This window comes from Rhinolophus sinicus, chromosome 3 (assembly GCF_057876585.1).
Source record: "Rhinolophus sinicus isolate RSI-liver-muscle chromosome 3, RSI-T2T, whole genome shotgun sequence".
NCBI classification, from domain to species: Eukaryota; Metazoa; Chordata; class Mammalia; order Chiroptera; family Rhinolophidae; genus Rhinolophus; species Rhinolophus sinicus.
The window spans coordinates 81,502,570-81,530,548 of NC_142503.1; the positions used below are offsets into that span (position 1 = coordinate 81,502,570).

General features: G+C 36.1%; 1 protein-coding gene across 1 annotated transcript in view; it reads left to right on the forward strand.

The window, feature by feature from the left end:
- The window catches only part of HSD17B4 (hydroxysteroid 17-beta dehydrogenase 4), an 85,579-nt gene that overhangs the window by 31,308 nt on the left and 26,292 nt on the right, over positions 1-27,979 (forward strand). Inside the window, exons 9-17 of the mRNA XM_019746537.3 lie at positions 4,838-4,929; positions 7,503-7,527; positions 8,430-8,558; positions 10,868-10,974; positions 12,933-13,169; positions 13,982-14,033; positions 18,506-18,577; positions 20,389-20,492; positions 23,822-23,887. Of these exons, the coding sequence (XP_019602096.3) occupies positions 4,838-4,929; positions 7,503-7,527; positions 8,430-8,558; positions 10,868-10,974; positions 12,933-13,169; positions 13,982-14,033; positions 18,506-18,577; positions 20,389-20,492; positions 23,822-23,887 (884 nt within the window). The remainder of the gene's footprint in view (positions 1-4,837; positions 4,930-7,502; positions 7,528-8,429; positions 8,559-10,867; positions 10,975-12,932; positions 13,170-13,981; positions 14,034-18,505; positions 18,578-20,388; positions 20,493-23,821; positions 23,888-27,979) is intronic.

A 27,979-nucleotide genomic window follows, 5' to 3' on the forward strand; every position in this document is an offset into this window, starting at 1 on the left:
AGATATAGATACATATACACACACATATACATACATATATATAATTATATATATGTCTAATACAGATAAAAAGAATGAAAATTTATATATAAATATATATAGATATATATAGACACACGCATATATACATATATATGTATACATATATAATTATATATATGTCTAATACAGATAAAAAGAATGAAAGTTTAAATACAAATATATATGTATTACACATACCTATATATAATATATATATGTGTGTGCCAGGTAGTTTCAGGCAGGCTGGCTGGAATTGGAGCAGGCATGGTTTGGGAGAGACCCAGGATGTTCTGTGTTGGGGTCATCTTGGTGGGATGGCTGGAACTGGAGTGGGCATGGTTGGGGGCGTACTGGAGCACTGTGTGCTGGGGACGCCCTGGTGGGATGGCTGGAGCTAAAACAGGTGTGAATCTGGGTGTCCTGGGGCATGCCATGCTAGGGCCATTTTGATGGGATGGCTGGAACTGGAGTGGGTGTGGGTCTGGGGTCCCAGGGTACACTGCGTCAGGGTTGCCTTGGCAGGATGTCTAGACCTGGAAGAAGTGTGGGCTCCGGATGTCCTGGGACATGACTTTCCAGTTCCACCCTAGCAGGATGGCTGGATTGGGTGCAGGTTAGTGGGGTCCCTGAACACTTTGCATTGGAGCCATCTTTGGGGGATGGCTGGAGCTGGTGTGGGCCAGGGACCTTGGCAGGCCTGATAGGGTAACTGGACTGTGCTTCTGTCCTTGCTGTCAAGGTGCAAGGGTAACATAAAAAATGATGCTGTTTGGTACCCTGATCCTGAAGACGGTTCCAGCAGTTCCCCACCCATTTGGCAGACACTCCAGAGTTTGTAAATGGATTTCCTTCACATATAGCCTACGTGCCCTTTCCTTTAAACTGCAGTTTTTTCAGCCTTGCCCCAGGGTGGGTGAGTCTGCATGTGGACGCCCCCAGTGATTTCCCTACTGCAGGTCACTGCGTTGGGGATGGGGTTCCCATTGTTACCGTGTCTCTATCTCCTACCCTTCTCTGTGTGATCCCTCTGTTGTTCGTTGTGCAGAAGCTGTTCAGTCAGCCCCTCAGTTCTATATGTAGGTGTATATTCTGTGTATTTATGGAAGGAGGTGAATTCTGGGTCTTTCTATCTTGAACCCCTACTTTAGTTTTATTTTTTATAGCTTAGAAAAAGTTGAAAATTTATTTTGCCCCAGGGTTTTTTTTCTCTTCCTCTGAAATATCACTTATAGGCTATCAAAGGAATTATGTTTAAAAACCAGATGTTATGAGTAATATGTGGAGACATTTGTAGTTTCTTTTTCCTCTAATGTACGTAACTTACATGTTTCTTACATGAAGTGATGCATAATCCTCGAATGAAGACCCATGAACTAACTTCCCAAGCTGTATTTGTTATTCACTGCTGCGTGATAAATTACTCCAAAACTTAGTGGATTAAACAGCAAACATTTATTATCTCACACAGTTTCTGGGGTCTGGCATCTTCAGTGGCTTAGCTGGGAAGTTCTGGTTTTGGTCTCTAAAAAGGTTTTAACGAAGATGGTTGCTGGGACTCCAGTCATTCAGAAGCTTGCTGGGTTGGAGGATCCACTTCCAAACTCACACATGCACATGACAGGAGGCCTCCCTTCCTTCCTAGCTGTTATCTGGAGGACTCGGTTTCTTACCATGTGGGTTTCTCCATCGGACTATTTATATGGCAGCTGGCTTCCCCCAGAGCTAATAATTTGAAAGAGAAACAGTCACCAGGATAATAGTTGACGATATCGTTTAATTTCAGGAGTGACATAGTATCACTTCTGTTCTGTTGGTCACAGAGACCAACTCTGGTATATTGTGGGAGGGGACTGCAAAGAGGGGTGAATAAGAGGAGATGGGGATCACTGGGGCCGTCTCGACCAGCTGTCATGCAACCCGAAAACTGGGGCATACCAATAACTTGCATCTATCTTTGTTGTCCTTTCATCTCAAGCCCCTTGCTTCCCCCAGATGTAATCACTTAAAGAAAATGATTGGTTTTCATTTCCTTACCCTTTCTTAAAAAAATAATAAATACATGGCTAAACCCTTTATTGTTTGGTTTGATTGATTTTGATCCTAATGAAATTGTAATATACTGTACTTTTTAGGGAGGGGTTGCTCTTTGGTTTTTTTCTACGCAGTGTTATATATCTAAGATTAATTCATGTTATATTTAGCTATAGTTCACTCATTTTTACTGCTGTGTCATAATCCATTATGTGAATTTATCTAATTCTTATTAATAGACATCTGGGTTTGTGTCAGTTTATTTGCTTTTTTGAACAGTGCTGCCATTTTTTTTTTTTAACAGTGTTTCCGTTCTTGTTCATATGTCCTGGGTCACATAAACAATAATTTTTCTAGGGTGTGTGCTTAGAAGTAAAATTGCTGAGTTATAGAATATACCGGGGTTGCCAAAACAATGTATACAAGTGGACACTTTGGTCAACGTTGCTCAAGCAGTAGTTCGCCATAATAAGAAGTGTCTGGATGCTGATGGTAACCACTTTGAGCACCTCTTTTAACTGCAAAAGTCAAACGTGACTTGTATTCATCTTTTGTTATTGGTATGTGTGTATATTGAGTATTATAATTTTAATACAGTTTTCTGTTCTTAAAATGTATACACATTTTTTTTGGCACCCTCTATATAAATGCTAAACTTAAGATAATGCTAAATTATTTTCAAATATATTAAGCCAATTAACATCCAACCAGTGGTTACAGAATTCTCACTGATCTCTGGTTGGGTCGGGGGTCTCCAGGATCACCTTTAGGCTCGATGATGCTCTAGAAGAAGTCACAGAACCCAGACAAAGCTGTTATAGTAATGGTTATGGGTTTTTAGAGTGAAAAGATACAGGTTAAAATGAGCAGAGAGGAAAGGCACATGGGGTGAAATTCAGAAGAAACCAGGCTGCATGCTTTTAAGTGTTGCCAGCCAGGCAAGCTCGCCTGAGCCTTGGGGTCCAGGCTTTTTATTGGTGGTCAGTCATGTAAGCCTGCGGCCCCTGCGTGATTGACCTCTGCTACACAGATTCCAGCCCCTCAGAGCAAAAGCAGGCTTCATCATAAGTCACATTGTCTGCATAAACTATCTGATCACACTGGTTCTGCATGGCCCAAGTACTCAGGCATATACAAACCCTCTTATTAAGCAGGGTATTCCAAGGCTCAGAGCTCACCCCCCAGGAGCTGGCCAAGGGTCAGTCCTGAAGACAGACGTTTCTGGGATGGTGCAGAGTTTTGAAGCAACCTTGACCTGCTGAGTTAACCCTTTTCTACAATCTGGTCCTTCTCCAAACCTGGCATTGTCAATGTGTGCCAATCTAGTGAGTATAAAATGGTATCTCATTGTTATATTCTCAGGAACTTCACTTACCCTTTTGAGCCTTGTTTTTTTTGTTCGTAAAATTGAGCTTAATAAGATGCTAGCTAACCTATGAGTTTGGAATGTGTTTTGAGTACTGGAAAGCAAGAATATTTACTTACATTATTAGTGACGATATGTGAAAAAAGATGCAAGGCAGAAGTATTTTTTCCTACGTGACTTATGTTCCTTTCTTCTTTTTTTCTCACCTAATATAATGGACGCTGAGTTGGATTTTATAGATGTGTTTATTGCTGTATTCAATACTACTATAAAGGTAGTCAACTCAAACTTCAGAATCTATGTAAATATCCTTTAACATTCCATTTTGCAATTAATGCTCATATATAAAGGAAATTAGAGGAATGTTATGTATTGAGACGAATGTTATATGGGTTAAGAAATTGTTTTATCATGTAATTTGAGATGGTTGGAATCTCCCTTTGGTTTTCTCCTCATATTTATAACAGAGTGGAGAACAGTACACCACTAGACTTTTTGCATACTGGAGAGCTTTTAGAGGCTATAAAGTGAAAAGTTTTTGGAGTTGCTCCTTAACTTATGGAGACTGTAAATATCATCGTTGTTGCTTTAGCATATTAATATAAAATTAGGTTTTGTCATTTCACAATTAAAATTTGCAATTATTTAATTGTTTAAAGACTATAAAGTAAGTATATTAACAAATTGAATCTCATTTGAGCCTTGGAACAACTTGATGGAACAGGTAAGGAAAGCACTCTGCTTACATGGTACTAATGAAGGCACAGCTCCAGGGGAGTCGAGTGATGTGCTCAGTCCTAAGTGGCCTGCAAGGCAGGGCTAGCAGTAAAATCCATGTCTTCCTACTCCTTGTGTGTAGTACCTTTCTGCTGTATTAAGTTGCTCACAGAAAGGGTACAATGGGAAAATATTTCTTACACTTTGTTACTCATCAGCAATGGTTGCAAGGTCCATTTCACATCTTATCTTACTGCCATTACAATTGTTAGAGCTGGGTGTTTTTTTTTTTTTTTTTTTTTTTTTTTTTCTAGCTTATGGTTAAATAGCTGGGAAAACAAAAAAGTTTTGGGAATGAACGGTACTGAGTTCCTCATGTTATATGTAGAATTGCACACCAGTCTTTGCCTAGGCAGCTCTAACTTGCCTTTTCCTGAATATTATGTTACCTGTCTTGGAAAAGTATATTTGATGTATTCAATGTTAGAAGCTGGAGAGAGCTTTAGGAGTGTCTCCATTGGGATGGAAAATGTTCTTTGAAAAGCCTTGAATGTTAGACTAATTAAGTGTGTATATTTAATTTTGTTCTTATTTACTTAAATTACCTATACTTTTATAAATAAGAAATTCTCAGAAAATAAAATGATTGATTAAATATGTATACTTGTTAAACACTTTTTCTTTTTTTTGTATTTATTTCAGATATGTTGGAATCTCTGAAGCCGGATTATGTGGCACCCCTGGTTCTTTGGCTTTGCCACGAGAGTTGTGAGGAAAACGGTGGCCTGTTTGAGGTATTCTGAACTTTCTTGCTTTCTCCCAAAGTAATATTTGTGTAACTAAATACAAAAAATGATTTAAAAATTAGTATTTTTCAGTTGTTCACATTTGTAAAAAATCTACATCAGTTGACATCACTTGCATATTTTTTTAATATTATGGTTATGTGATAGTTAAGGGACGAGTGTTGATTAATGTCTTTTTTTGAGAAAATAACAGCAACTTCATAAATTCTGTTTTTATTTAGTTCTTCATTTCTAATATTCTTACCAAATGAAAATGTGGCTTATGTGTTTAGTCACACACATAGAGAAAGTGTCATTTGGTTAGAGAAACTCAATGGTAAAGTACAAGGATGAGAATAGGGGTTAGAGTCGGCCAGGCCAGATTTTGAATTCTTGATCTGGTAATTGCTAGCTTGCTGGAATTTTGTACAAATTAACCTCCCTGAGCCTTGGTTTCTTTGGGGTTCTGTTGTGACAACTAAAAATTATACTTTTAAACTCTTAGCATAGGACCTAGTACATATTAGTCACTCCTCAATTTTAAATATTATAGCAGCATAGCAGGAATTTAGTCTGGATATGATAGGTCAGTAAACACAACTTATTATGTATCTTAACTTTAAAAAAATAAGCTCTCTATTTTTCCTTGTTGCAAAACTTTAAATGTTTATCGTAACAATAAAAACCACACATAATCCCACTATCCATGAGACCCGGTTTTCACTGGTAGTCAGTCCTTTTAGATTAATTTATGCTAGCATATACATTTTTGATTTCTTATTTCAGTTCGATCTCTTTTTTCCTAGCATGAACTGTTATATTTCAGACTCCCCCCCTTTATTTGATTCTCTGTGGTAATAGTGAACCTGTTATGTGAGGAATACGATGATATCCAAAAATATTTCTTGGTAGCAAAATAACCTGGCTCAGTTTGAAGTGAATGATGTATTTGTCTGATTCATTTGCATAAAAAGCTAATAAGTAAATAAAAACCAGTCTACACATGTCTAAGCAGAGCTATGTACCTCCCCTTTCTTAATCACAACCATTGAATGTGAATTGTGAAAAATTAAAGGTGGAAAGAACTTTACAACTCTAAATATACAGAAGAGGAAAAATTAATATAATAACATTAAGCCATATGGAGCTCAAAATTTGGCCTGCCTGTCTTTTTTCTCATTGGGGAATTAAAAAAAAACACTTTTTGTCTTTTACAATTATATTTATTATTCTGTCAACAAAAGTATGTGCTTTTTGTAGAAAACTTCAACTATGCAGGAAAATATATAGAAGAAAATAGAAATCACCCACATTATCACTATTTAGAGATAAACTACTTTAATATTTTTATGTATTCTCTTCTAGTCTTTTACTAGCTGTGCATTTACATGAATAGTCTTTTTGTAGATAGACATTTTATACGCACACTCAAACATACATAATTAGGAGTGTGTATCGTTTTACTATATTGTGAACATCTTTAGTGAGGAGCATTAGATATGTGTGATTAATAAAATACAGTAAGAAATGTGTGTGTAATATCCTGACTCACACCTTATTTGCAAAGTTTTGATCAGTAGCTATAGTGGCAGATACAGATTCTTTGGCTGGCTGAGCTGTTGTTTCTAGCACCTGAGAGGAGCGTGCAGCTTGTTCCTTTACTCCCAAAATAGGATAAAAGATGGCATCTCTTGCCTGTTATCAAAAGTACTGCTGATTTATCTACTCTAACAGCATCAAGACTGATTAGTCTATTATAAAAGGTGTGGGCGTGTTAATATAAAGGCAAAGCGTGATTGAAAAGCCATGTCCCACGAGCATATAGCCACTGAGATGTGTGCTGTCTACTGATTAATGTTTTCCTGTCATATGTATGTGGAATTCACGTGATTAGTTCTGGCACACTGTAGTTTTGGTGTTTGAAGGCATTAAAAAACAGATTTTCTTTACATCAAACGTTTTCTTCTGAGGATATCTTTGAATGATCTCTAAGAAAAAAATTAATCTTTCTGTGTAGCAGTTAACATATTTGATCATTCGCTTTATCTTTATATATGATGTTTCATTGAATTGACTACATGTAGTTCATTAAGTCAAATCCTGGTTTTATTTTTCTTTGTTTTTAATTTTTTTATTCACTAGGTCTTTGTAGAGGGACATATATTTTGAGCCTGTGATGTGCTAGACAATTTTACTATTTATGTATTGTTTAACCTTCATGGTTACCTCATGAAGAGTGTATTATTATCCTTGTTTTACATAAGGGGACACTTGGCTTTAGGGAAGTCAGATGATTTGACCAGAGTCACACAGCGAGTCAGTAAAAGAACTGGTATCAAAGCTTGGTTTCTGACCTCAGAGTAATGCTTTTCTCCTACGTTGCGCTGCTTTATACTTCTCCTCTATAACACGAACAGAGCAGTCATGGGGGCCAGTGGCCTTTTGTAGAGCTGTATTATTTTTATACATTGTCATCTAGCATTCTAATATTCTTAGTAAGATAGTTGCCTGTTGTCTTAATTTAAAAAAATTTGAGTGATTTCACATTAGATGGTATAACTTTTTTCCTGTCTTTTTGGTAGGTTGGAGCAGGATGGATTGGAAAATGTAAGTCTCTTTTGCTTTTTGCTTTGCCATAATTTCCGTATCTTTAAACCTGCATATCCAATTAGAGCTGGGTAAAGAACTTGTGAAACACCTAACCATTGGATTGAGTGCATGCATATTCAAACTCAAACATTGTTACACCAACAGGTATTTGAAAACATGGAAGTTGTCCTGCAGACCTGTGGCATTTTCAAGAATCTGTTTCATTTTCTTTCTGTTGGCAGTTCTTATTCATGACCTGCCTAGTCTTACTGAGAACTGGCTATTCCCTTAGCACAGTCTCCCTTTGTATTGATGTTTGTCCTCCTATGTGTCTGACATCCCACATGATTGTTCTTACTCTTTATGATTTTTGCGACTCTCCACATTCTCGTTGACTTCCTGTGGAAAAGGAGGCAGAACAAAGAGAGGAAAAGGGAGAATTATGTGGGACTATCTGATATAGTAATTTGGTTATCTGGAATTTCTGACCTGTTAGCACCACTAGTCCTCAGTTTACTATCCAGCAAAGCTCTATTCTGTTACCTTGAAGTATATTCCCCAAGTGATCTATGGTCATGAATTCAGTTTTTTGGGGGATGATAATATATAATTTAACTTTTTTGGATTCTGCATTTCATTCTGTTTTTAGTAGTGCCTGGCATAGTCAGGAGAGAAGTTTTTCCCTTCAGTTTCAGGTGTGTGTGTGTGTGTGTGTGTGTGTGTGTGTGTGTGTGTGTATGACATTATCCTAATGGGTTTGTTATTTTAGGAAAAGTGCATTTTAAGGAATATAGTAAAACTCTTTAGAAATTAGAATCCCTTTTCTGAAAGTTAAAAAAAATTCAAGGGGCTCTTATAAATTTTACTTTCTGTCCTTTACTTAAACTGTCTCAATATCTTAGTTTTGTTTCTATAACCAGTACGCTGGGAGCGGACCCTTGGAGCCATTGTAAGACAGAAGAATCAGCCAATGACTCCTGAGGCAGTGAAGGCTGACTGGATACAGATCTGTGACTTTGAAAATGCCAGCAAGCCTCGGAGCATTGAAGGTAAAGAGTCTCAAGTCAGTTCTTTCCTGCTTGGGGAACCAGAGGCAATCTCTTCTCTTATGAAATGGCCTCACTGTGGTGACTTAGACACTTGAATCATCTAGACTACATTTTCTGCTCGTGTGCATTAGAACTCTTCCAGTTTAAGATAGGTATGTCAGTTTTTCAGTTTTTTAATACTCCTATTTTTTTGTTGTATGTGCAGTTGGGGGATGGTATGAGGGGGTTATCCATTTGTGCTGAATGCATCCATTCCCCATCTGATGTTGGTTTCGAAGTCTTCCTTATCTAACCATATGCTCCTTGTCTAACCTGATTTTTTTTTTTATTTCCCAAAAAGTTAATTTAAGCCTATTTTATTTAGACTTGGCTCTTCTCTGTCTAATGAATAGATTTTGCTGTTTTAGTACTTTGTCTTTGCTGCTGTTTCTCTGTCTTTCTAAAATGCCCTTTCCTCCTTTCATTAGTGCTTCTTTAGAAAAACGCAAGGCTCAGATGTTCAACATAACCTCCCCAGGTATCCTGGGCTACACTGATCTCTCTTAGCTGAACTTTTACCACTTGAGCATCGAATCATAACTGCTTTCCAGCGCTTTTGTTTCCTAAGTATGTGGTTTCCTAACTGCATAGTAATTTGGAGGCAGAGGCTGTCTTGTATATTCTTGTTTGGTATTTGGTGCTAGCATAGTGCAGAGCTCATAGAAAGGATTTAGTAAATACTTGTTACCGTGAATTATTGAATCATCTATGATATACCACAGGAATAGATAACCAATAAAAGTCACATTAGCTTTTCTAGTATAACTCACATATGCATATAGTACATGAATGTTAAAGGACCTTTCTGGGACAGATCATGAATTAGGGTTATTTTACAGAAAAGTCTTTTTTTCCTCTTAGTAATTTTATATTTGATATTTGATAGAAGAATATATATGAAAAATGACTATGCTGTTTTTTTTCCCTCTCCTTAATGACGCTTTCCTGCCTGCTGGGGTATTCACTGACATTTTATTATGCTTTTTCTCCATCAGATGATAACATAATTGTTATATCGTTAATGATAGCATTTTCTATATTCTGCATTTTGATATTTGAGATAAATTTAGTCTATGAATAACAGTCACCTGTCAGTGAAAATGAATGAAAGGAATAAGGAAGAAATACATTAAAAACTTTCCTTTAATGTCAATGTTCCACTTTATTGCCTTAAAAGTATTAGACTAACATAAAGAAAAAGCTAATTAAATTAATTATGTAATTGTAAATGACAAGATACCTCTAGTATTTGAAGTACAGTTGGGGAAAAAAACTAACAAGTCTTTATAGTCTTTATAGATTTGAGACTTTCAGGGCACCTATTCCAGTGTTCTCATTTTACAGATGAACTAAGTCCCAGATAAACTAAAGTACTGGCCCAAGCCTTCTCAGTGTTTGAGGCAGATGTTAACTCAGGTTGTCTGTCTCTGAGAGCGGTGCGTTCAGCTTGTACCAAGGTAACCTTCAGTCAAATAGCCTTCCCTCTAGGCAGCAATCTGAACGGGGTGGTAAGAGGGGAATTGTAGGCAGGAAGTCTCTCTGCGAGAGTCAGCAGGATGGGCAGGTATCCCTGCTCATCTCACATTCCGTAGTTTGGGTATAGTTTTTGTCTGAGTTTAGAAGGAGGCCCATATCGCTGAGGTTTGTTAGAAAGGTCCCAGAACCTTTGGAATTGCATGGTATATATGGCTGCTTCGTGAGTCTCCTTTATTGACCTCATACACCCCAGAACAGCAGTTTCTGAAACCTGTCTGGAGTCACTGGTCATGATGGTTTTCTCTGGAAGAATTTTTAGTACTATCTTCAGAGCTATTACTTGTAGAGAGACTGGTGTGTGTGTGTGTGTGGGGGGGTGTAATCTTGGCATTGTTCCATTATAGAGGACAGTTGGTGATGGTGGGGAGAGAAGGGAAGTTAGCTGTGCCTCCACCAAACAGAAATTGCATGTCTGTGGACAAAGGTCCCACTTGACAGAGTTGTAAAATCTCTCAAAGACATTGCAAAGTGCAAAGCCTCTTTAGAATCTTAATGTGGGAAGAGTATGTTGGACAATGCCTTGTTTTTCACTGAAAACACCCAGTTGTCTTTGGTCTCTTTGAAAGTCTCACAATTTTCTCCTCTAAGAGCCTGACATCATACTTTCAGTGCATGAGTGCCAGTGCAGAGTCTGCAGCAGGCTTGCTGAATGTTATAGGAATGATTATCTAGCACACTGTAGCTTTTCTTAAGTCACTTCAGTAACAAAAGCATTTTTATTATTATTTTTTTAGAATCAATTGGTAAGGCAATGGAAAGTCTAAGTAAAATAGATTCAGATGGAAGAGTTTCAACAAATAATACCAGTCATGAGGCATCATCAACGGCCACCTCAGGATTTGTAAGTGGGGAAAAAAGCCTAAAGCTGTGCCTTCTCTGCAGAGCTTTTTCCTTTTTTCTTTTCTTTCCTTTCAATGCAAAATGTTATTTTCCAAGTTATTAACTTAGTGTTAAATAGGAAAGATAAGTGATCACAAAACTTTTCATAAAATATGTAGTAAATATTTATAGAATTTGAATGAACATAAGGCTAACAAATGTAACCTTTACTTTCTCTTCAGTGTGATTAGATGTGTTTTTATTTTTGAGCATCATTGGTAATCCTATTTAGTCACTGTTTCTCTAACTTTTTAGGAAAGGATAATTTATTTTAGTGCCTCTTCTGAGTCATCTGTTTTAAGGGAAAGCATTGATAGATTGTGTTTTAGAAATACTACTTTTTTTTTTTAATTAACATTTATTGGAGTGACAGTTTTTGGTAAAGTTACATACCGTGTTTCCCCGAAAATAAGACCTAGCCAGACCATCAGCTCTAACGCTTCTTTTGGAGCAAAAATTAATATAAGACCCGGTCTTATATTGTATTATACAATATTAGTAGCATAATAATTATTATATTATACTATAATATAATATAAGACCGGGTCTTATATTAATTTTTGCTCCAAAAGAAGCGTTAGAGCTGATGGTCTGGCTAGGTCTTATTTTCGGGGAAACATGGTAGATTTCAGGTGTACAATTCTGTAATGCATCATCTATATATCACATTGTGTGTTCACCACCCAGAGTCAGTTCTCTTTCCATCACCGTATATTGGATCCCTTTTACCCTCATCTACCACCCCTCTTCCCCCCTTACCCTCTGGTAACCGCTAAACTATTGTAGAATTATTTCAATTCAACGTGGCTGCCAGTAAAAAGCTTCCCATTGTGTCAGAAATGCTAATAGAATTGTGGTTATAGCCCACGTGAAGTTTGCTGACTTACCATCTCCTATATGTATCCTTAAAAAAAAAAGTTTGTGGTACATAAACAGTAAGAAATAAATCATTTGACATGTTTGATTTTGGTGTTCTGGGATATAGGACTGACATAGTGATAAAATTAATCTAATTTTAACTCTGAGAATATGACCTGTTTATAAGTCTGATTTTACTTTAGAATAGCAGTTGGTAAACTTCTTTGGTAAAGGGCCAGGTAGTAAATATTTCAGGCTTTCTGGATCCCATACTGTTTCTGCCACATAGTCTCCTTGATTTTCTTTTTTTTTTAACCACCCTTTAAAAATGTAAAAACCATTCTTAGCTCTCAACCATTGTTTTATGATGCCTGTTTTAGAATGAAAGTGATTGAAAATTGGGCATCATTCTTTTATAACCTAATATATGCTTCACACATTAGCTAGGCATAACAACACTAAATAGCAAAATACAATATCCAATTAGGTAAAGGACATTCCTGGGAAGGAATGTCAGGTAAAATCTCATTTTAACTAAAACCGTTATGAGGCAGTCTAATTTACAGGCATTAAGCACTGTTTTGTTCCTCAGTTTACAGTGAATTTTTATGCAATAGATTTTATAGGGTAATTCACTATCCTTATTTATAACAAATTCATTATTTTTTATATTTTTGAGTAGCTAATAGTTGCTGAATTAACAGGGCTTTCCAGCATCAGCAACAGGAAAGTTGAAGATGAGGCATACTATCTCTTAGTAAGAAGCAAGTAATAAAGAAGTACTTATCTGTGAATGAACTCCTTTTCTACATATTATCTAATTGGTTTCTATTAAAAAAGACTCATGTAATGAAGCAAGTGTAGTGCTCCATTAAATTCACTAAAATGACATTCTAGTCACATCTTTTGAAAAGCAAAACTAGGTATGTAAGCAGTTAATAGTTTTGAAAAAGTTAAAATTTGACCCAAGATGAGTGAAATTTGACCAAAGATAAGTAAAATTTGACCAAAGATAAGATTTGATCAAAATATGAGTGAAAAAATTATTTTCTATAACTGTAGGTTGGCGCCATTGGCCATAAACTTCCTCCATTTTCTTCGGCTTACACGGAACTGGAAGCTATTATGTATGCCCTCGGAGTTGGAGCATCAATCAAGGAACCAAAGGATTTAAAATTTATTTATGAAGGAAATTCTGACTTCTCTTGTTTGCCTACCTTTGGAGTTATTATAGCTCAGAAATCTATAATGGGTGGAGGATTAGCAGAGATTCCTGGGCTTTCTATCAACTTTGCAAAGGTATGCATAATAAGAAGCCTTTATTTTGCGTTTTTTTTGTTTCTTTAAATGTGATTGATAAATGTCATATCCTTTGTGCGTTTGTACATTGATAAAACAGTTTATAGTGGTTTATTCTGGTTTCTGAGGAAGACTAGGAACTAAACTGTCCCATGGCAGTAAAATGTGGTCATTTTGGCTATGTGGGTCAGGTTTTATTTTCCTGTCCTACTGTTTTCCTACGTATATTGGTATATTCTTGCTTTGATATGTTGAGGTTAAGTGGCTATAAAGTTACCCTGTTCTTAATAGCTACTCTTTGTAGATAATTTACAAGACACTAAGGAAATGTTGACACTGATAGTGCTTTTACTTTGAATATGGTTGTAAGGTTTATATTTATGTTTCGGTTGTGTTTGGTATGTGTGACCTGACATTACTAGCATTAGCCAGTTTGTTAATTTTTCTTCAATACATATTTGTCGGATACCCAGTGCATTCCAGGCACAGTGATAAGCATGGATATACAGCTTAGTTTAGGGTCTCCATTGGCAAATAACCCATAATTATCAGTCAAGAAGGATTTATGAATGTCAACAAAGCACACACATATATCTTCTCTGCTCCAAAAGAGCTGACAGTCTTTAGATTGGAGGACGGAATCCTGTGATTATTTCTGAATCATGATTAGGAAGTAGAAGCCAAACTGAGACAGGTAAGTTGAGGGAAGTCGTGATGTGAGCATGTGGACAGTGAAATGTCATTTAGCAATATCCAGAAGCAGAATCGGTGGAAAAAAGCCTGCTAATGAAATTTGGCTTACTCTGACATAGGTTCTTCACGGGGAGCAGTACTTGGAGTTATATAAACCACTTCCCAGAGCAGGTGAGTTCCGGATACACTGATTCTGTAATCATACCATAATTTTATTTTTTGACTAACCTTCCAAACTGTGTCAATATGTTAAATTGGCATACAGTGACCTACATAAACTGTATCACAAGTTAATTATGTGCTTCTCAGCCATTAAATTAGGTTGGTATTAACTAGTACCTGTTTTGGTTAGGTTAATTAAACCTTGTCCTTTAATTGTGTTATTTAATAAATTACTTCAAAATACTAACAATTTATCTTTGTTGATGTATGTGTTATTAACAACTGATTCTATAAAAGTGGTTATTAATTCTTTTCTCAGGTACTTATGGTGGTGCTGATTTTCATAAAGCAAACAATATTAAAAGATACAAAATTTTTTTTGTAATTGATCTTTTCTTTTTTTTTTTAGAGTAAATAAAACTAAGTCTGCCTTAATCAGCTTTTCTCTATAATCTTACTTATAAAGCTTCTCTTTTTATTATTTCACTATATTTGTTTTGTTTCATTATTCTGATGTCAGAATATTGTCTAATTATATCCTGACCATATAAGACGGTAAAATACAAAAAAAATGTTTATCATTTCACGTTACATGATGCAGAGTTTGCAAGTAGCTAGAATCCTACTTTTTTCCTCAGTCTTCTTATTTTACTAAAAAATGTATGAGATTCTTATTGCTTGAGGCTGAGTAGCTTTATTTCAGTGTTAATGTTACAGCAGAAGTTTTCACACAGCTCTTTTATCTGAGGCAGTGCACAATGTGTGGGGACTATGCATTCATCAGGTATTTGCTGTATACCTGCCATGTAGAAAGCACAGTGTTTGGTTTTAGACAGTTGTCTAACCTGGCTGCTTATGAGTCGCCTGTTGTTACGTTATATTACCTGTTATTTTTAATAAAATAGGGATTCTGGACCCTGATCCTGGAGATTTTGTGTGCATGTGTACGTCATGTGTTCATGGTATGATGGTGGTGCTGGTGGAGACTAGGAAGCTCCCTATATGTTTTGTATGCAGCTAGCCTAACATGGGTTCATTTGGGAACCAATGATATAAGGGAAGTAGAAATGCCTAAGACAGGTTTCTTCCTTTAGGGATTTTTAAATGTGAAGAGAAAGATTAGACATATACTCAAAAATGATTATAACTGAAAAGTGATATGAATATGACGGTGTGGAAAATACTTTTCTTAATTTTATGTACCTCCTTAGCCTCAAGTTATGTTTCTTATGAATTATTTTTCTACAGTAGCTTCTGTGTATTTTCTTTAAGTAGTTTTGAAATTTGCTCTCTAGTAAATATGAATATTCAAAATTCAAGATACTTAGGTTTGGAACCTCTTTAAACTGCAGACAACCAAGGTCTGACCAATATTTATAATCTCTCCATAAAACATACCAATTGATGAGACATAGGACCTCAAGCATTAGGAGACTGATATCAATATCTCTGTATCTCTTAGTAGCTCATTTGTTAGCTGCAGTGGTACTTCTATAGGCTGATTTATGCTCCTTGTGTTACAAATATAAGCATTAGATGGAGTATGAGAAACCTAACAGCAGAACTTTATTTTCCATCATGAACCAGAACATGTTCTAGTCCAGAATATGCTGCTCTCTAGATTTTCTGGATTTATAAGTTTGATCTTTATTATGTTTCTGCTGGATAGCTTTCTTTATTAGACTCACTTCTTTCTCAAGATAAATTCTGTTACTAGGGCAAAACAATATTTCATCTGTAAAGTGAGATTGATAATGCTACCGACTTTGAATCTCTGACAGGGAATATGTGACGATCAAATATTAATATATGTAAATGTGCTTGTGAACTGTAAGCATTATGCAGATGTAATTATTATGCAAAATTCCCAAAATAGAATCTCATGGAGCTATGGTTTTGATTGTTAGGGTAGATTTAACTTTTTCTCTCCTTAAATACACACACACACACATACACACACACACACACACACACACATCAACGTGTGTGTGTGTGTGTGTGTGTGTGTGTGTTTAAGGAGAGAAAAATTAAATTGTTCAACCATTGAATATTTAGTAAATACCTGTTTTATGCAGGCATTCTGCTAAGTGTTGGTAACATAACCATGAAAAGGCATTATCTTTTATAGAGCTTAGAGTCTGTCCAGCAATGAATAGAGACAATGGGCAATGATAAGTATTGTGCAATATGTTATAATGGGAGAAGTATAAGATTGGCACAGGAACATATAGGACAGTCTCTAACCTAGAACTGAACTTGGGGGGCTGAGGAAGGCTTTTTCATAGAAATGAAATTTAAACAGATCTGAATAGGAGTTAACCATGTTAAGAAGAGATTGAAAAATATTTTAGGCAAAAGAAATACTCCAAAGGTTTGGAAGTGAGAAGAAAGAGGATTGACTGTTTTAAGAAAGCTTGAACCAAAAATAGTTCAAGCTTTTTTAAAGACAGGCTGGGGAGGGAAGCAACATATGAGAGTAGAGAGGTAAAATGATCTTGCACCGTCTTGACAGTCAGATGAAGAAGTTTGGATTTTATTTTAAAGGCAATAGCCACTGAAGGATTATCAGCAGGACAGACTTATATGCTCAAATGTGGGTCTTAGAAAGCATCAACTCTGGCTCATGTTTGTAATGCTTAGATTATAAGAGAATGAGATAGAGACTTTTGTAAGAGACTTTTATAATAATCTAGGTAAGAGACCATGGTTAATTGAATAGGATTGTGGACGTAAGTATGGATATTAGTGAAGGAATTATAGAGCTTTGTAGAGTATGTCTGGTGTTTGATTGAACTTGGAGTTGATCGTCTGGATCCCCGTCTTTCACTAATTTGTCAGCTATTGGTTAATTGCTAAGTTGTAGGCATTCTAGGCCTGTGAGTACATGGAGTACAAAAACAAATCTATACTCTGCCCTCATGGAGCGTATAACCTAGTTGATGGGGAGGGCAGCCAATAATCAATAGCCACAAAACTAAATATACAGTTGCAACTACATGTGATAAGCATTACACATGAAACATACCTGATACCATTAGAACTTAAAAATAGAAGGATTTGACATTATCAGGTTGATAATGGAAGTGTTCTCAGAGGAACTGATACCAGATTTGAAATAAAGATTTCAGGTCGGTTCAATGTTAGGCAAAGACGGAAAGAAAAGAGCCTTCTATCGGCCGGTGTAAAAGGCCCCGAGATATGGAGAAGCATAGATGAGGAGGGTCAAAGAAAGGCCAGGGTGGCTGCAGAGCCTGGTAGTGGTGGGAGACAATAGTATCACATAGATCATGTCAGGGAGTTTTATGTTTATCACAAGAGCCTGGGGAAGTGGTGGGGAGAGGTAGTGGTGATGTTGGGAAGAGCAGTTAGTTACACTGTCAGATTTGACTTTGGGGAAAAAAATCGCCTCAGACATGTATGGAGCATGTTTCAATGTAGATCAGAATGGACATGCAGACACCTAGTTGAAGCCTGTTGGGGTAGTTCAAATAAAATGACGGTAGCTTGGACTAGAGTGGAGAGATGGAAAGAAGTGGGTGGATTAGTGAGCTGTTTATTTAGGAGGTGAAAGTGACAAATGTGAATATCATCCTTGGCTTCTTTCACCATCTTCCACATCCGGACAGTGACCAAGTTCTTTGATTCTCTCAGTACATCTTAGAATCCTCCTGTTTCTCCATGTAGGCCACCATCATCTCTCACTGTCTAAGTGTTCTCTCTGCCTCCATTCTTGCTCTCCTCAGGTCTGTTCCTCTCACTGCAGCCAGAATGTTATTTCCAAAATGCAAACGTGTTTGTCACTTCCCTAGTAAAAACCCCAGATGACTGTCCATAGACTTAAGGATGAAGTCAAAACTTTTAGTATAATCCAGCTTCTCCCATTCTCCACCTACTCAAGTCTTGCCACATACTTAGAATCTACTTTATGAGTTGGGGTGATGCTCAAGGTTCTGGGTTGGGCAGCTGGGTGGGTATAGATTCATTCATATAGGGGACAAAAGAGAAGAGCAGGTTTGAGAAAATGATGATGAGTTCACCCCCAGACAATGGTTATCTGTCAAGACATCACCAGTTAAGTGATGGAAAGAAGACTCCATAAAAAAACAATGATTAGAGAGAAACAATGTCTCATTGAAGGCAGTAGAGTAGAGATTTGGGGAAGAATAGGGTCAAGGGTATTGGTTGTATCCTTAAGAAATGTTTGTTGAATGATTGAAAATTGTTATTTTTAAACCCCGAATTATAATTTATCAGAATTATAGACGTTTTAAATTTAGTGACTCAGGTGTTCTGATTGCCTCTAATGTTGAATTATTCAACATTATATTGAAAATTATTTCAAACTTTAGTTTTTTGTTTTGCTGAACTTACAGTGAAATTTATGTTAAATTCTCTCATGCCTTAATATACTAATAACTTGGAATCTTTAAAACAGTCTATTTATTTATTTATTTATTTATTTATTTTACTTTTTATTTTAGGAAATTTAAAATGTGAAGCAGTTGTTGCCGATGTCCTAGATAAAGGATCCGGTTTAGTAATTCTTATGGATGGTAGGTAACTCATTTCCAGTTCTTATAATAATATTGTTAGCTTGATAGGCTTTGTATGTAACGTAATATTTCATCATAGAAGTGATAAGTAAATTTGTATTTGTCTTCTAATTTGTGAGAAAGCAAGATAAGCATTCTAAATGCTTATAAGCTTTTAGAAAATAAAGGAGGAGGGGGAGGAGTAGATTGAGGTAGGGGTGGTAAGAGTGGGGCATTTCAGGGGATTTGAGATAACATAAGCAAAGCACAGACATCAGAATTGTGGCTGGTATAGAGAACATAGAGGAGAATTGTGCTTGCTGCAGTATGTTTTTGGCAGGCAGGAATACACAGATCGCTCTTGATAATTGGGCAATATTACAGATATTCTTTTCTTTGTTAGCTCTTTGAAACTTGGAATATATTTGACTTTTGAATCATTCTTGTAAATAATAGTTAGGTCCCTAAACTTGTACATTCAAGCCTATCGAACTCACAAAGTAATATAAACACCATAGCCATATTTAATTGTAGTGGAAAAAAAGATTTAGTAGTATAATAAATGTTGAAATACTAGTAATTAAAAATAAGCTAAAGATACTTTTGCTTAATATTTATTTTAAAGTTTAAGAGCAAAAAAATAGATACCGTGTTTCCCCGAAAATGAGACCTAGCCGGATCATCAGCTCTAATGCATCTTTTGGAGTAAAAATTAATATAAGATCCAGTCTTATATTATGTTAGATAAGACCTGGTCTTATATTAAAATAAAACTGGTTCTTATATTATTTCCCTTTCTTCGTCTCTTTCTCTTCTTTTTCAGATTTTTGTATTTTCTTGTTACTCCAGATGTTGGCCAATATTTGGCTGCAATTCTCCCAGTTCTCTTGTAGTCTTCTCACCATTCTACCAAACGTAACATGCCATAAAAGTTCTGCAGTAATCTTAGTTTTTATTTTTATTGTTCTCTCTTGACCGACTCTATTTATTTAACTATAGCTTGGTAATGTGCAATAATGTATTAGAATTTGTAGATAAAGTATAGTGAAATTAGATACCCAATTTCTTGTGTAATAAAGATAAAAAATCTTGTTTTAAATACAACTTGCCATGATTTTCCTTAGGTTTTGTTTTAATTAGCTTTTTTTCCTTAGTATGCAGTTCAAAATCATATTCCTAGTTTTCTAGAGCTGCAGATACAAATAATACTCAAACTCTAAGAAATTAGTCAATAGAAAGAGGGGCAGCTGTCTTACATTCATTCATTACTTACTATTTACTAACTTGCTCACTCATGTCATTTTTTCATTGATTCATTAATGAATTTAATAAATATTTATTAGGTGCGTTTTCTGTCCCAGGTGGTATTCTGATTGCTGGGAATGTGATGGTGAGCAGAACAGCCATGATTCTGCCCTCCTGAAGCTTATACCTTCGTTCTCACTTATTTACTCTTTTACAATCCAGGCTCTTTTTGAGTGCTTCACAGAATGTTTGAAAGTTTGAGTGTGAGGTTACCTGTACTTTATAGTGGGATTGTTTGAAATGCATGAGCTGGAGAGAATTGAAATATGAAAGGCAGTTGGGGAGGTTTAAGAAGAGAAAAACTGCTATTTCATAGACAAGAAAGGATTTGTGAAGATCCTCTTCTCTGCCTTTCAGGGGCTGGTGATGTGAATTAAAATGATTGCTTTGTTACCCAAAATTGGGCATCTTTAAATTACAAAACTTTTTAGTAATTGGATTTTTGTTTTTGAAACTTTTAAAGGAATTGTTGATCATGTATCTTTTGATAACTTAACAATTTTTTTTTCCTTTCATTTCCTTTTCAGTCTATTCTTATTCTGGGAAGGAACTTGTATGTTATAATCAGTTCTCTCTCTTCCTTGTTGGCTCTGGAGGCATTGGTGGAAAACGGACGTCAGACAAAGTCAAGGTAGGCTATGGCTTTCTAAGCAAAATATATGTGTAGTTAAGGATTCTTATTTATATTTTGGATTTACCAGTTTATCATATGTGTAATTTCATAGAATAGAGCCTCAGTAATCCACATTTCTTTGAATCAGATATGTTCCTGGATTTGAAGTGCTGTTTATGTTTGTATATTTATATATAGAAAAGTCTGGCTGAGGTAAATATAATGTACCTGAGATAATTATGGGAATATTTTTGCTTTCTTTTTTTTTTTTCTCCTTTACCCCCCCTACCCCAACTCTGGTGCAAGCTGTTATTTCTCAGTCTAGTTGTGTAGGACACAGCTCCCTGGCCCATGCTGGTATTATGAGCCTTGCGCTGCACCTGGCTGAGGTGGTTGGTCACCGGTCGTCGGGCTGGCCACTCACGCTGGCCACTGGCCATTCCTGACAGCACACGGTAGCCCGTGGTAGCACAGCAACCTGCGCAGCTCACGCTGACCCCTGGCTGCCCACAGCAGCCCAGCCCCAGGGAGAGCTGTTCGTTGTTCACAATCTTAGCTGTAGAAGGTGCAGCTCACTGGCCTATATGGGAATCGAACCGGCAATCTCGGAGTTAGGAGCACGGTGCTCCAACCACCTGAGCCACCAGGCCAGCCTTTTACTTTCTCATAGAAACTTTGCAGTACCCAAAAGTCTTTAGAAAAACCTAACACATACAGGTGATTCTTGCATAAATTACAATTTTCATTTATTAAATGACTTAAGCATTTCTCTTGTGTAAGACAATTCTAGTTACTCTTTAGTTCTTAAATTCTATTGAAAACAATTTTCCTAAACAATATTTTATAACTTGGATTTTACACAATTTAGCTTGGCCTTTATCTTTAATGTGAAACAATGATAATTGGTAAAAATTATTTTAAAAAAATTAAAGATTTGGGGAATTGTTTTAAGGTAATTAGCAAATGAAGAAACATCTATTCCAGGAGATCTGTATCTTGGTAAGAACAGTGAGAATTTGTGGCATTTGAGCTCCTTCCTTTCTCTTCCCCGGTTCAGAATGACTGAAGCTTCACTCCAGGCATGTGCAGCCAAGAATACAGGATCCTTTGCCCTCAGCTCCCAGAATAGGGCCACACTATCTTCCCAGGAGTTGCATGTCACCAGTGTTTCTTACTCCTCCACCAGCTTGTGTTGCAGAAGCTCTATTCTAGGTAAAAGTGGCTAAGAGTTATGGGGCTCTCTTCATCTACCCCACCCCCACTTGTAGGGTGGGAACTGTTCACCCATGACAGGCTGGGAATACTGGGGACTTGATCACTCTTGTCCCAGATTGCTCATAGGGTGGGGGTTCCATGCTGAGAGACAAGCTGAGAACACCAGAAGTTACTACCTCTTCCCAGCACCCTTTTTGTAAAGTGAGGATGTCTCTTGGAGAAAAGTAGGCCACTCACCTTTGCCCCCATCTCTGCGGCAGTGGTGCAGAGTTTAGGCCCAGGGGACAAGGCAACCTGTAATAATAGAAAGCCTTGAAGCTCTTCCCAAGGAAACTGACTCATTTTGGAATAGAGTATTTGGAAGTTCAAAAGTGAGGATGCTCTCAGAAACAAGATTACTTTAATATAAACAATCAAGAGGAGTCCGGTAACTTCATGAGAACAGTAAGTTAAACTAGCCCAACTCGAAGTTTCTTTACTAGAGAAAACCATAGAAAGAGACAGCTAAGAACAGCCCTCATGGAATCATAACATGTCTCTAAGACTGCCCTCAAAGACTATCCCTGTAAAGAAGACTGGCTTTAATTGGATCAGGCCGCGGAGCAATTTATACCCAGAGGTATTGTTGAAAATAATGACACAGTCATTTGGCATTTAGCAGAGCCTAACAGCTGGGTGTGATACCAAAACAGACAGACAGTTTAACACATTAAGGAGAGAGTCACAAAGAGCCCTGCTGAAACCACTGTCATCCCAAGGTGTAGCTTGCCCAAGACTGCACCCTCTGAATAGCAACACCAGAGGCTGTACACTGTGGGAGAAGTAGACTTACCTAAAATAGTTGAGCCAAGTCCATAAACAAATAAATTAATAACAAACCTTGAAGGGGAAGGATGGTTAGTACCCACAGTTGCTGCAATACGTTATGTAAAATGTCTGGTTATCAACAGTAAATTACGAGACATAAAAGAAACAGGAGAGTGGGACCCATAGATAGGAAAAACCATCAAACAAACAAACAAAACAAAACAGGCACCATTAACTGCTTTTGAGAGGACTTAATAGATAGTTCAGAGCAGCTATTATATAAATATATTCAAAGAACTAAAGGAAACCATGCTTTTAAAGAAATAAAGTATGATGATAGTGACTCATCAAGTAAAGAAAATTAATAAATAGAAGTTAAAAAAAGAACTGAATAGAAGTTCAGGACAGGAAAGTAGAAAAACTGAAATGAAGAATTTACTAGAGGGCTCAACAGTTGAACTGGCAAAAGAAACAATCAGAAAGCCTGAAGACCAATCTATTTCATCTACCGTGTTTCCCTGAAAATAAGACCTAGCTGGGCCATCAGCTCTAATGCGTCTTTTGGAGCAAAAATTAATATAAGACTCGGTCTTATTTTACTATAATATAAAACCTGGTCTTACATAATATAATATAATACCGGGTCTTATATTAATTTTTGCTCCAAAAGACGCATTAGAGGTGATGGTCGAGCTAGGTCTTATTTTCTGGGCAAACAGGGTACCTGTGAATATCTGAAAACAAAAAGAAAAAAAATGAAGGAAAAAAAAAAGGAGAATGAAGAGCCTCAGAGAAATGTGGGATACCATCAAGTAATGGGAGGACCAGAATGAGAGGCAAGACAAAAATAATTGAAGGAATGATGGCTTTGATGAAAAACATTAATCTACACATCCAAGAAGTTAGACCAACTCCAAATAGGCCATAAATACAATGCAAAGAGATCCATACTCTTAGTAAAGTGTATTTAAAGACTAAATCAATTTAGGTGTGAATTGTTTGTCTGATTTTTATAGTTATCATCATCTTTTGCATTGGGAAAAGAGTCTGTACCTTTTACTCCTTCATGGCCTAGAGAACGGATCTGGTTATGTAATTCCTTTCATTAAGCAGGGTCATTTCAGGAAAATAGAATGGAGATGAAGCCAGCAGTTACAAAATTTTAAATGTCTTATGTCCTGAACATAAAATATTAAAAAAATATATTTTTATCCAACTTGAAGGTTTTACCATATTAAAACATGATTGCTTATCAAATACCAGTTGGCGTAAAGAGAATAACAATACTTTGTTAGTATTTAACATACAGTGTTTTTTGATTTCAGGAAGCTGTGCCCATACCTAATAGACGTCCTGATGCTGTACTTACAGAGACCACCTCACTTAATCAGGTAAGATTGTAATTTTGAAAAGTGATAAAGGCTTGACTGCTGACAGTTTTTAATTTGTAACTCTGACACCCTGTAATTTTGTGAGTCCAAGAGTAGTGGCTGTGTCCTTCAATATAATTTTTTAAAATGACATTTCTATGGTTGGAATTCATTTTTTCTAAATTTTTACTTACCAATTTATTTCACCACTAGGTATCAAAACAAAATATAAAATGTCTTTTCATTTGTTCAAAAAGCATCATGCTTTGCTGGCAATGGAGTGTTTGCCTTAGGGTGACTGCCTAGCTTAGTAGTGAAGAATTTCATGAAAGCTTTAGAGAGGAGTATAAAAAAAACTTAAAAGGCAACTTTTAGTCATCCTTTTCTCTATTGGGAAAGAAAGCTGAGCTATGTGCTTGGAATCAGATTATATTATGCTAACTTTAGCAGCAGACAAGCAAAATAAAGCATTTTTGAAGGGGTAGGTGATTTAATCTCCTCTGTTTGGCATAAATAATTTGTTTTCTGATGGAGGATATAAAATGTTCTAGCAGGTAACAGATTCTGTGAGCATGCAAACATTTATCTAAGAAACAAAAAGTAGCCATAAGATGAGAAAAACAACTTTGTTTTTGAGAGACCTAAGGATTCTTCGCTAAGGTGGCCAGAAGACTAACCACATGTATAGAGAACAGAGTATGTAAAGCTCTGAAGTTACACTGTGAGTGAGCATGTAATGACAGCAAATTATTTATAAAGTTCACTTATTTTTTATGCTAATTTTGATATGCTTGATATGAGAACTTCTGCAGGGTTTAGGTTTGAAGCAAATAGAAATACAGTTTCATGAGCCAGAAAGAATTAAGGTTGGTACATGTTGTTTTTTTTCCTGCACTATATAATCGGATAATGGAAGGAACAATACTTTTTTCCTCAGATTAGTTTTTGCCTTTAAATGTTTTTCCAATCCCTGTTTCTTATCAATTTCTTAAGAATGCACCCATGTTCATATTTAATTAAAGCTTCCTAGTGAAATTAGTTTTTTTAGGGCACTAAAACCCAGAAAGGCTTCATGGTTTCATGGTGCAGAAAAAGCAACAATGGTCTTTTATTGTTCTTGGGTTACTGAAATAATAAAATTTGCTGCAGATAAGAAAAACTGAATAGTTTCCAAGGCTTGAATTTCTACACACAGTTGTAGAGAAATTTTCTTTCTTTTGCTTTTTCAGATGAATAGAATTTTTTGTTAGCTAGCAGACTTGACTTTTGCTGTGTGACAAAGGACAGTTTTTTTTTTTCAATTAAAGTTTATTGGAGTGACAACTGTTATTAAAGTTACATAGGTTTCAGGTGTACAATTCTGTAATACATCGTCTGTATATCACATTGTGTGTTCACCACCCAGAGGCAGTTCTTCCATCACCATATATTTGATCACTTTTACCCTCACCTACCACCCCCCTCCCCTCTTACCCTCTGGTAACCACTAAACTATTGTCTGTGTCTATGAGTTTTTGTTCCTTCATTTGTTTATCTTACTATTTTGTTTTAGGTTTTATATACCACATATCAGTGAAATTATATGGTTCTGGACTTTGTCTTGACTTTTCTCGCTTAGCATTATAATCTCAAGTTCCATCCATGTTGTCGCAAATGACACTATTTCATCTTTTCTTATGGCAGCATAGTATTCTATTGTGTATATGTATATATAGACATAAAAAGCTTCTGCACAGCAAAAGAAACCATCGACAAAATAAAGAGGCAGCTAACTGAATGGAAGAAGATTTTTGCAAACAACGCCTCCAATAAGGGGCTAATATCCAAAATATATAAGGAACTCCTACAACTCAACAACAAAAAAACGAACAATCCAATTAAAAAATGGACAGAGGACCTGAATAGACATTTCTCCAAAGAGGACAAAGGCCAGTTTTTAAGTTAACAAATGTTGTTTGTATAAATAATGGACACCCATCATTTGAGAGGTTTCTGACCATTTTGTATCATTATCATATGGTCATTTGAAGATATGATGAAAGCTACATACTGTTTCTTCAGAAAACATTATGCATAAAACAGGCATAAATTTCAGGGGATTTGTAGGTTGTTTTAAACAGTCTGCTGTAGGAACTATAAGTCAAGTAGAAGAAATGTGATCTATTGTCAGGGAGCTGAAAGGACCCTTGGATACTCAAGATGTAGATGTCTGAGTAACTACAGCAAGGAATCTTCTCCACATGACCTCTTTCTCATATGGTGTCTCATCTTCCAGGGACTTTCTGTATGGCCATCAAGGGGACATCTATTGAGATTTCTGGAGCTCTTTTCTGTGTAGCTTCCTCCTCTTCAGTGCTACACACTCCAGCTGCACACCGTCTCCCAGACCTATGATCGTTATCTCTCTAACTCATTGGAACTGCCTTGCTGTGTTTGGTTTCCCTTCTTGCACTGCAGTCTGGAAAGTGCCATCAAACACTGTCCAATGTCTAAGAACAGTGTCTCCTTTAACCCTTTAAAAATTTTTCTAGTTGTTTACAGTGGAAGAGTAAGTCCATTCCAGTAACTCCATCATGGCCTGAAGTGGAAGTCCTATACCTTTTTATATACCCTTAGTGTTTATTTTTCTGATTTATTACTATCTGGTTTTTCAGTTTTATTGCTGTCCTTTGCTTTCTACTATACAATAGTTAAAAAGCTTATTTTCTTGTTTTTCTCTACCTTGTTCCCATTTTCTGGGATGCATTTTCAGAACATTTAACATTTACATAGCATTCTTCCACTCTCTTAGGCCCCATTTTTTAGTCTTAGATTTGCAATTGAATATATCAGTCCTTTTGCCAACGTTTCCCCCATCACCTTCTGGTTGGATAAAGCTCCTTTTGTAGTAGATTTTCCCAAGAAGGGCTCATGTGTATAGTATTCCTTTGGTTACTACTGTGTTTCCCCAAAAATAAGACCTAGCCAGACAGTCAGCTCTAATGTGTCTTTTGGAGCAAAAATTAATATAAGACCGAGTCTTATCTTTAATACAATATAATATAATATAATATAATATAATATAATATACCGGGAATAATATAATAAGTATAATATAATATATAATATAATATTGGGTTTAATATAATATAATATATAATATAATATAATATAATATAATATAATATGATATAATACCAGGTCTTATATTAATTTTTGCTCTGAAAGACACATTAGAGCTGATTGTCTGGCTAGGTCTTATTTTCAGGGAAGCCTGGTATATATTTAAAACTGCTTTTCTTTATCTTAGGTACTTGAAGGATAGCTTTTCTGGATATAAAATCTTGAGTTTCTTAAAAATGGTGTTCCACTGTTGCCTTGCTTATATGTTGCTTTTCAGAAGTCTGATCCCAGTCTAAGGATCTTTCTCTAAGTTACTAGATCTTTATCCTTAAGGCCCTTAGGATTTTTTCCCTTTATCTTTCAAGTCTAGTAATTTTACTAGGATATGTCGCAGTGTTGCTCATTCCAGGTCAATTTTCCCATATAGCTGGTGGGCCTTATGTATATTCAGATCTTTTATTTTCAAAAAGTTTTCTAGGATTATGATTTTAAGCATTAGTTCTCATTTCTTGTTTCTTTTTTTTTTCTTCAAGGACTTCAATTATATGTACATTGGGTCTTTTTCTGTCTTTCTTTCAGTTACTTTCTCTCTGTCCTTTTTCAGTTCTTTCTCAATTTCATTTCTATTCTCTTGTTTCTTTTCCTCCCTTTCTTCTATGCCTCTTATTAAATTTTTACTTGGATATGTTCTCCTTTGGGTACCTTATTATTTACTTTTCACTGTTGATATGAAGACATTTTGATTTTTTTCTTCTATTTCTTTTCTGAGTGTAATCCTCTTTTACCTCATTTCTTAATGTTTGTTGTCCATTTATATTCGTAGTTTTTGAATTTCAGATTCAAGGTGTTTGTTTCACATCTCCAAATGCTTTGGTGTTTTATTATAGTTTTCTTCTGTTTGGTAACTGCTTGGTTTGGGGAAATTTCATTTATTATAATGTCAGTCTTATAGTAGTTTTGTACAGATGAAGATTACTTACCTATATGCATTCTGTGGGTACATTTGGTCAC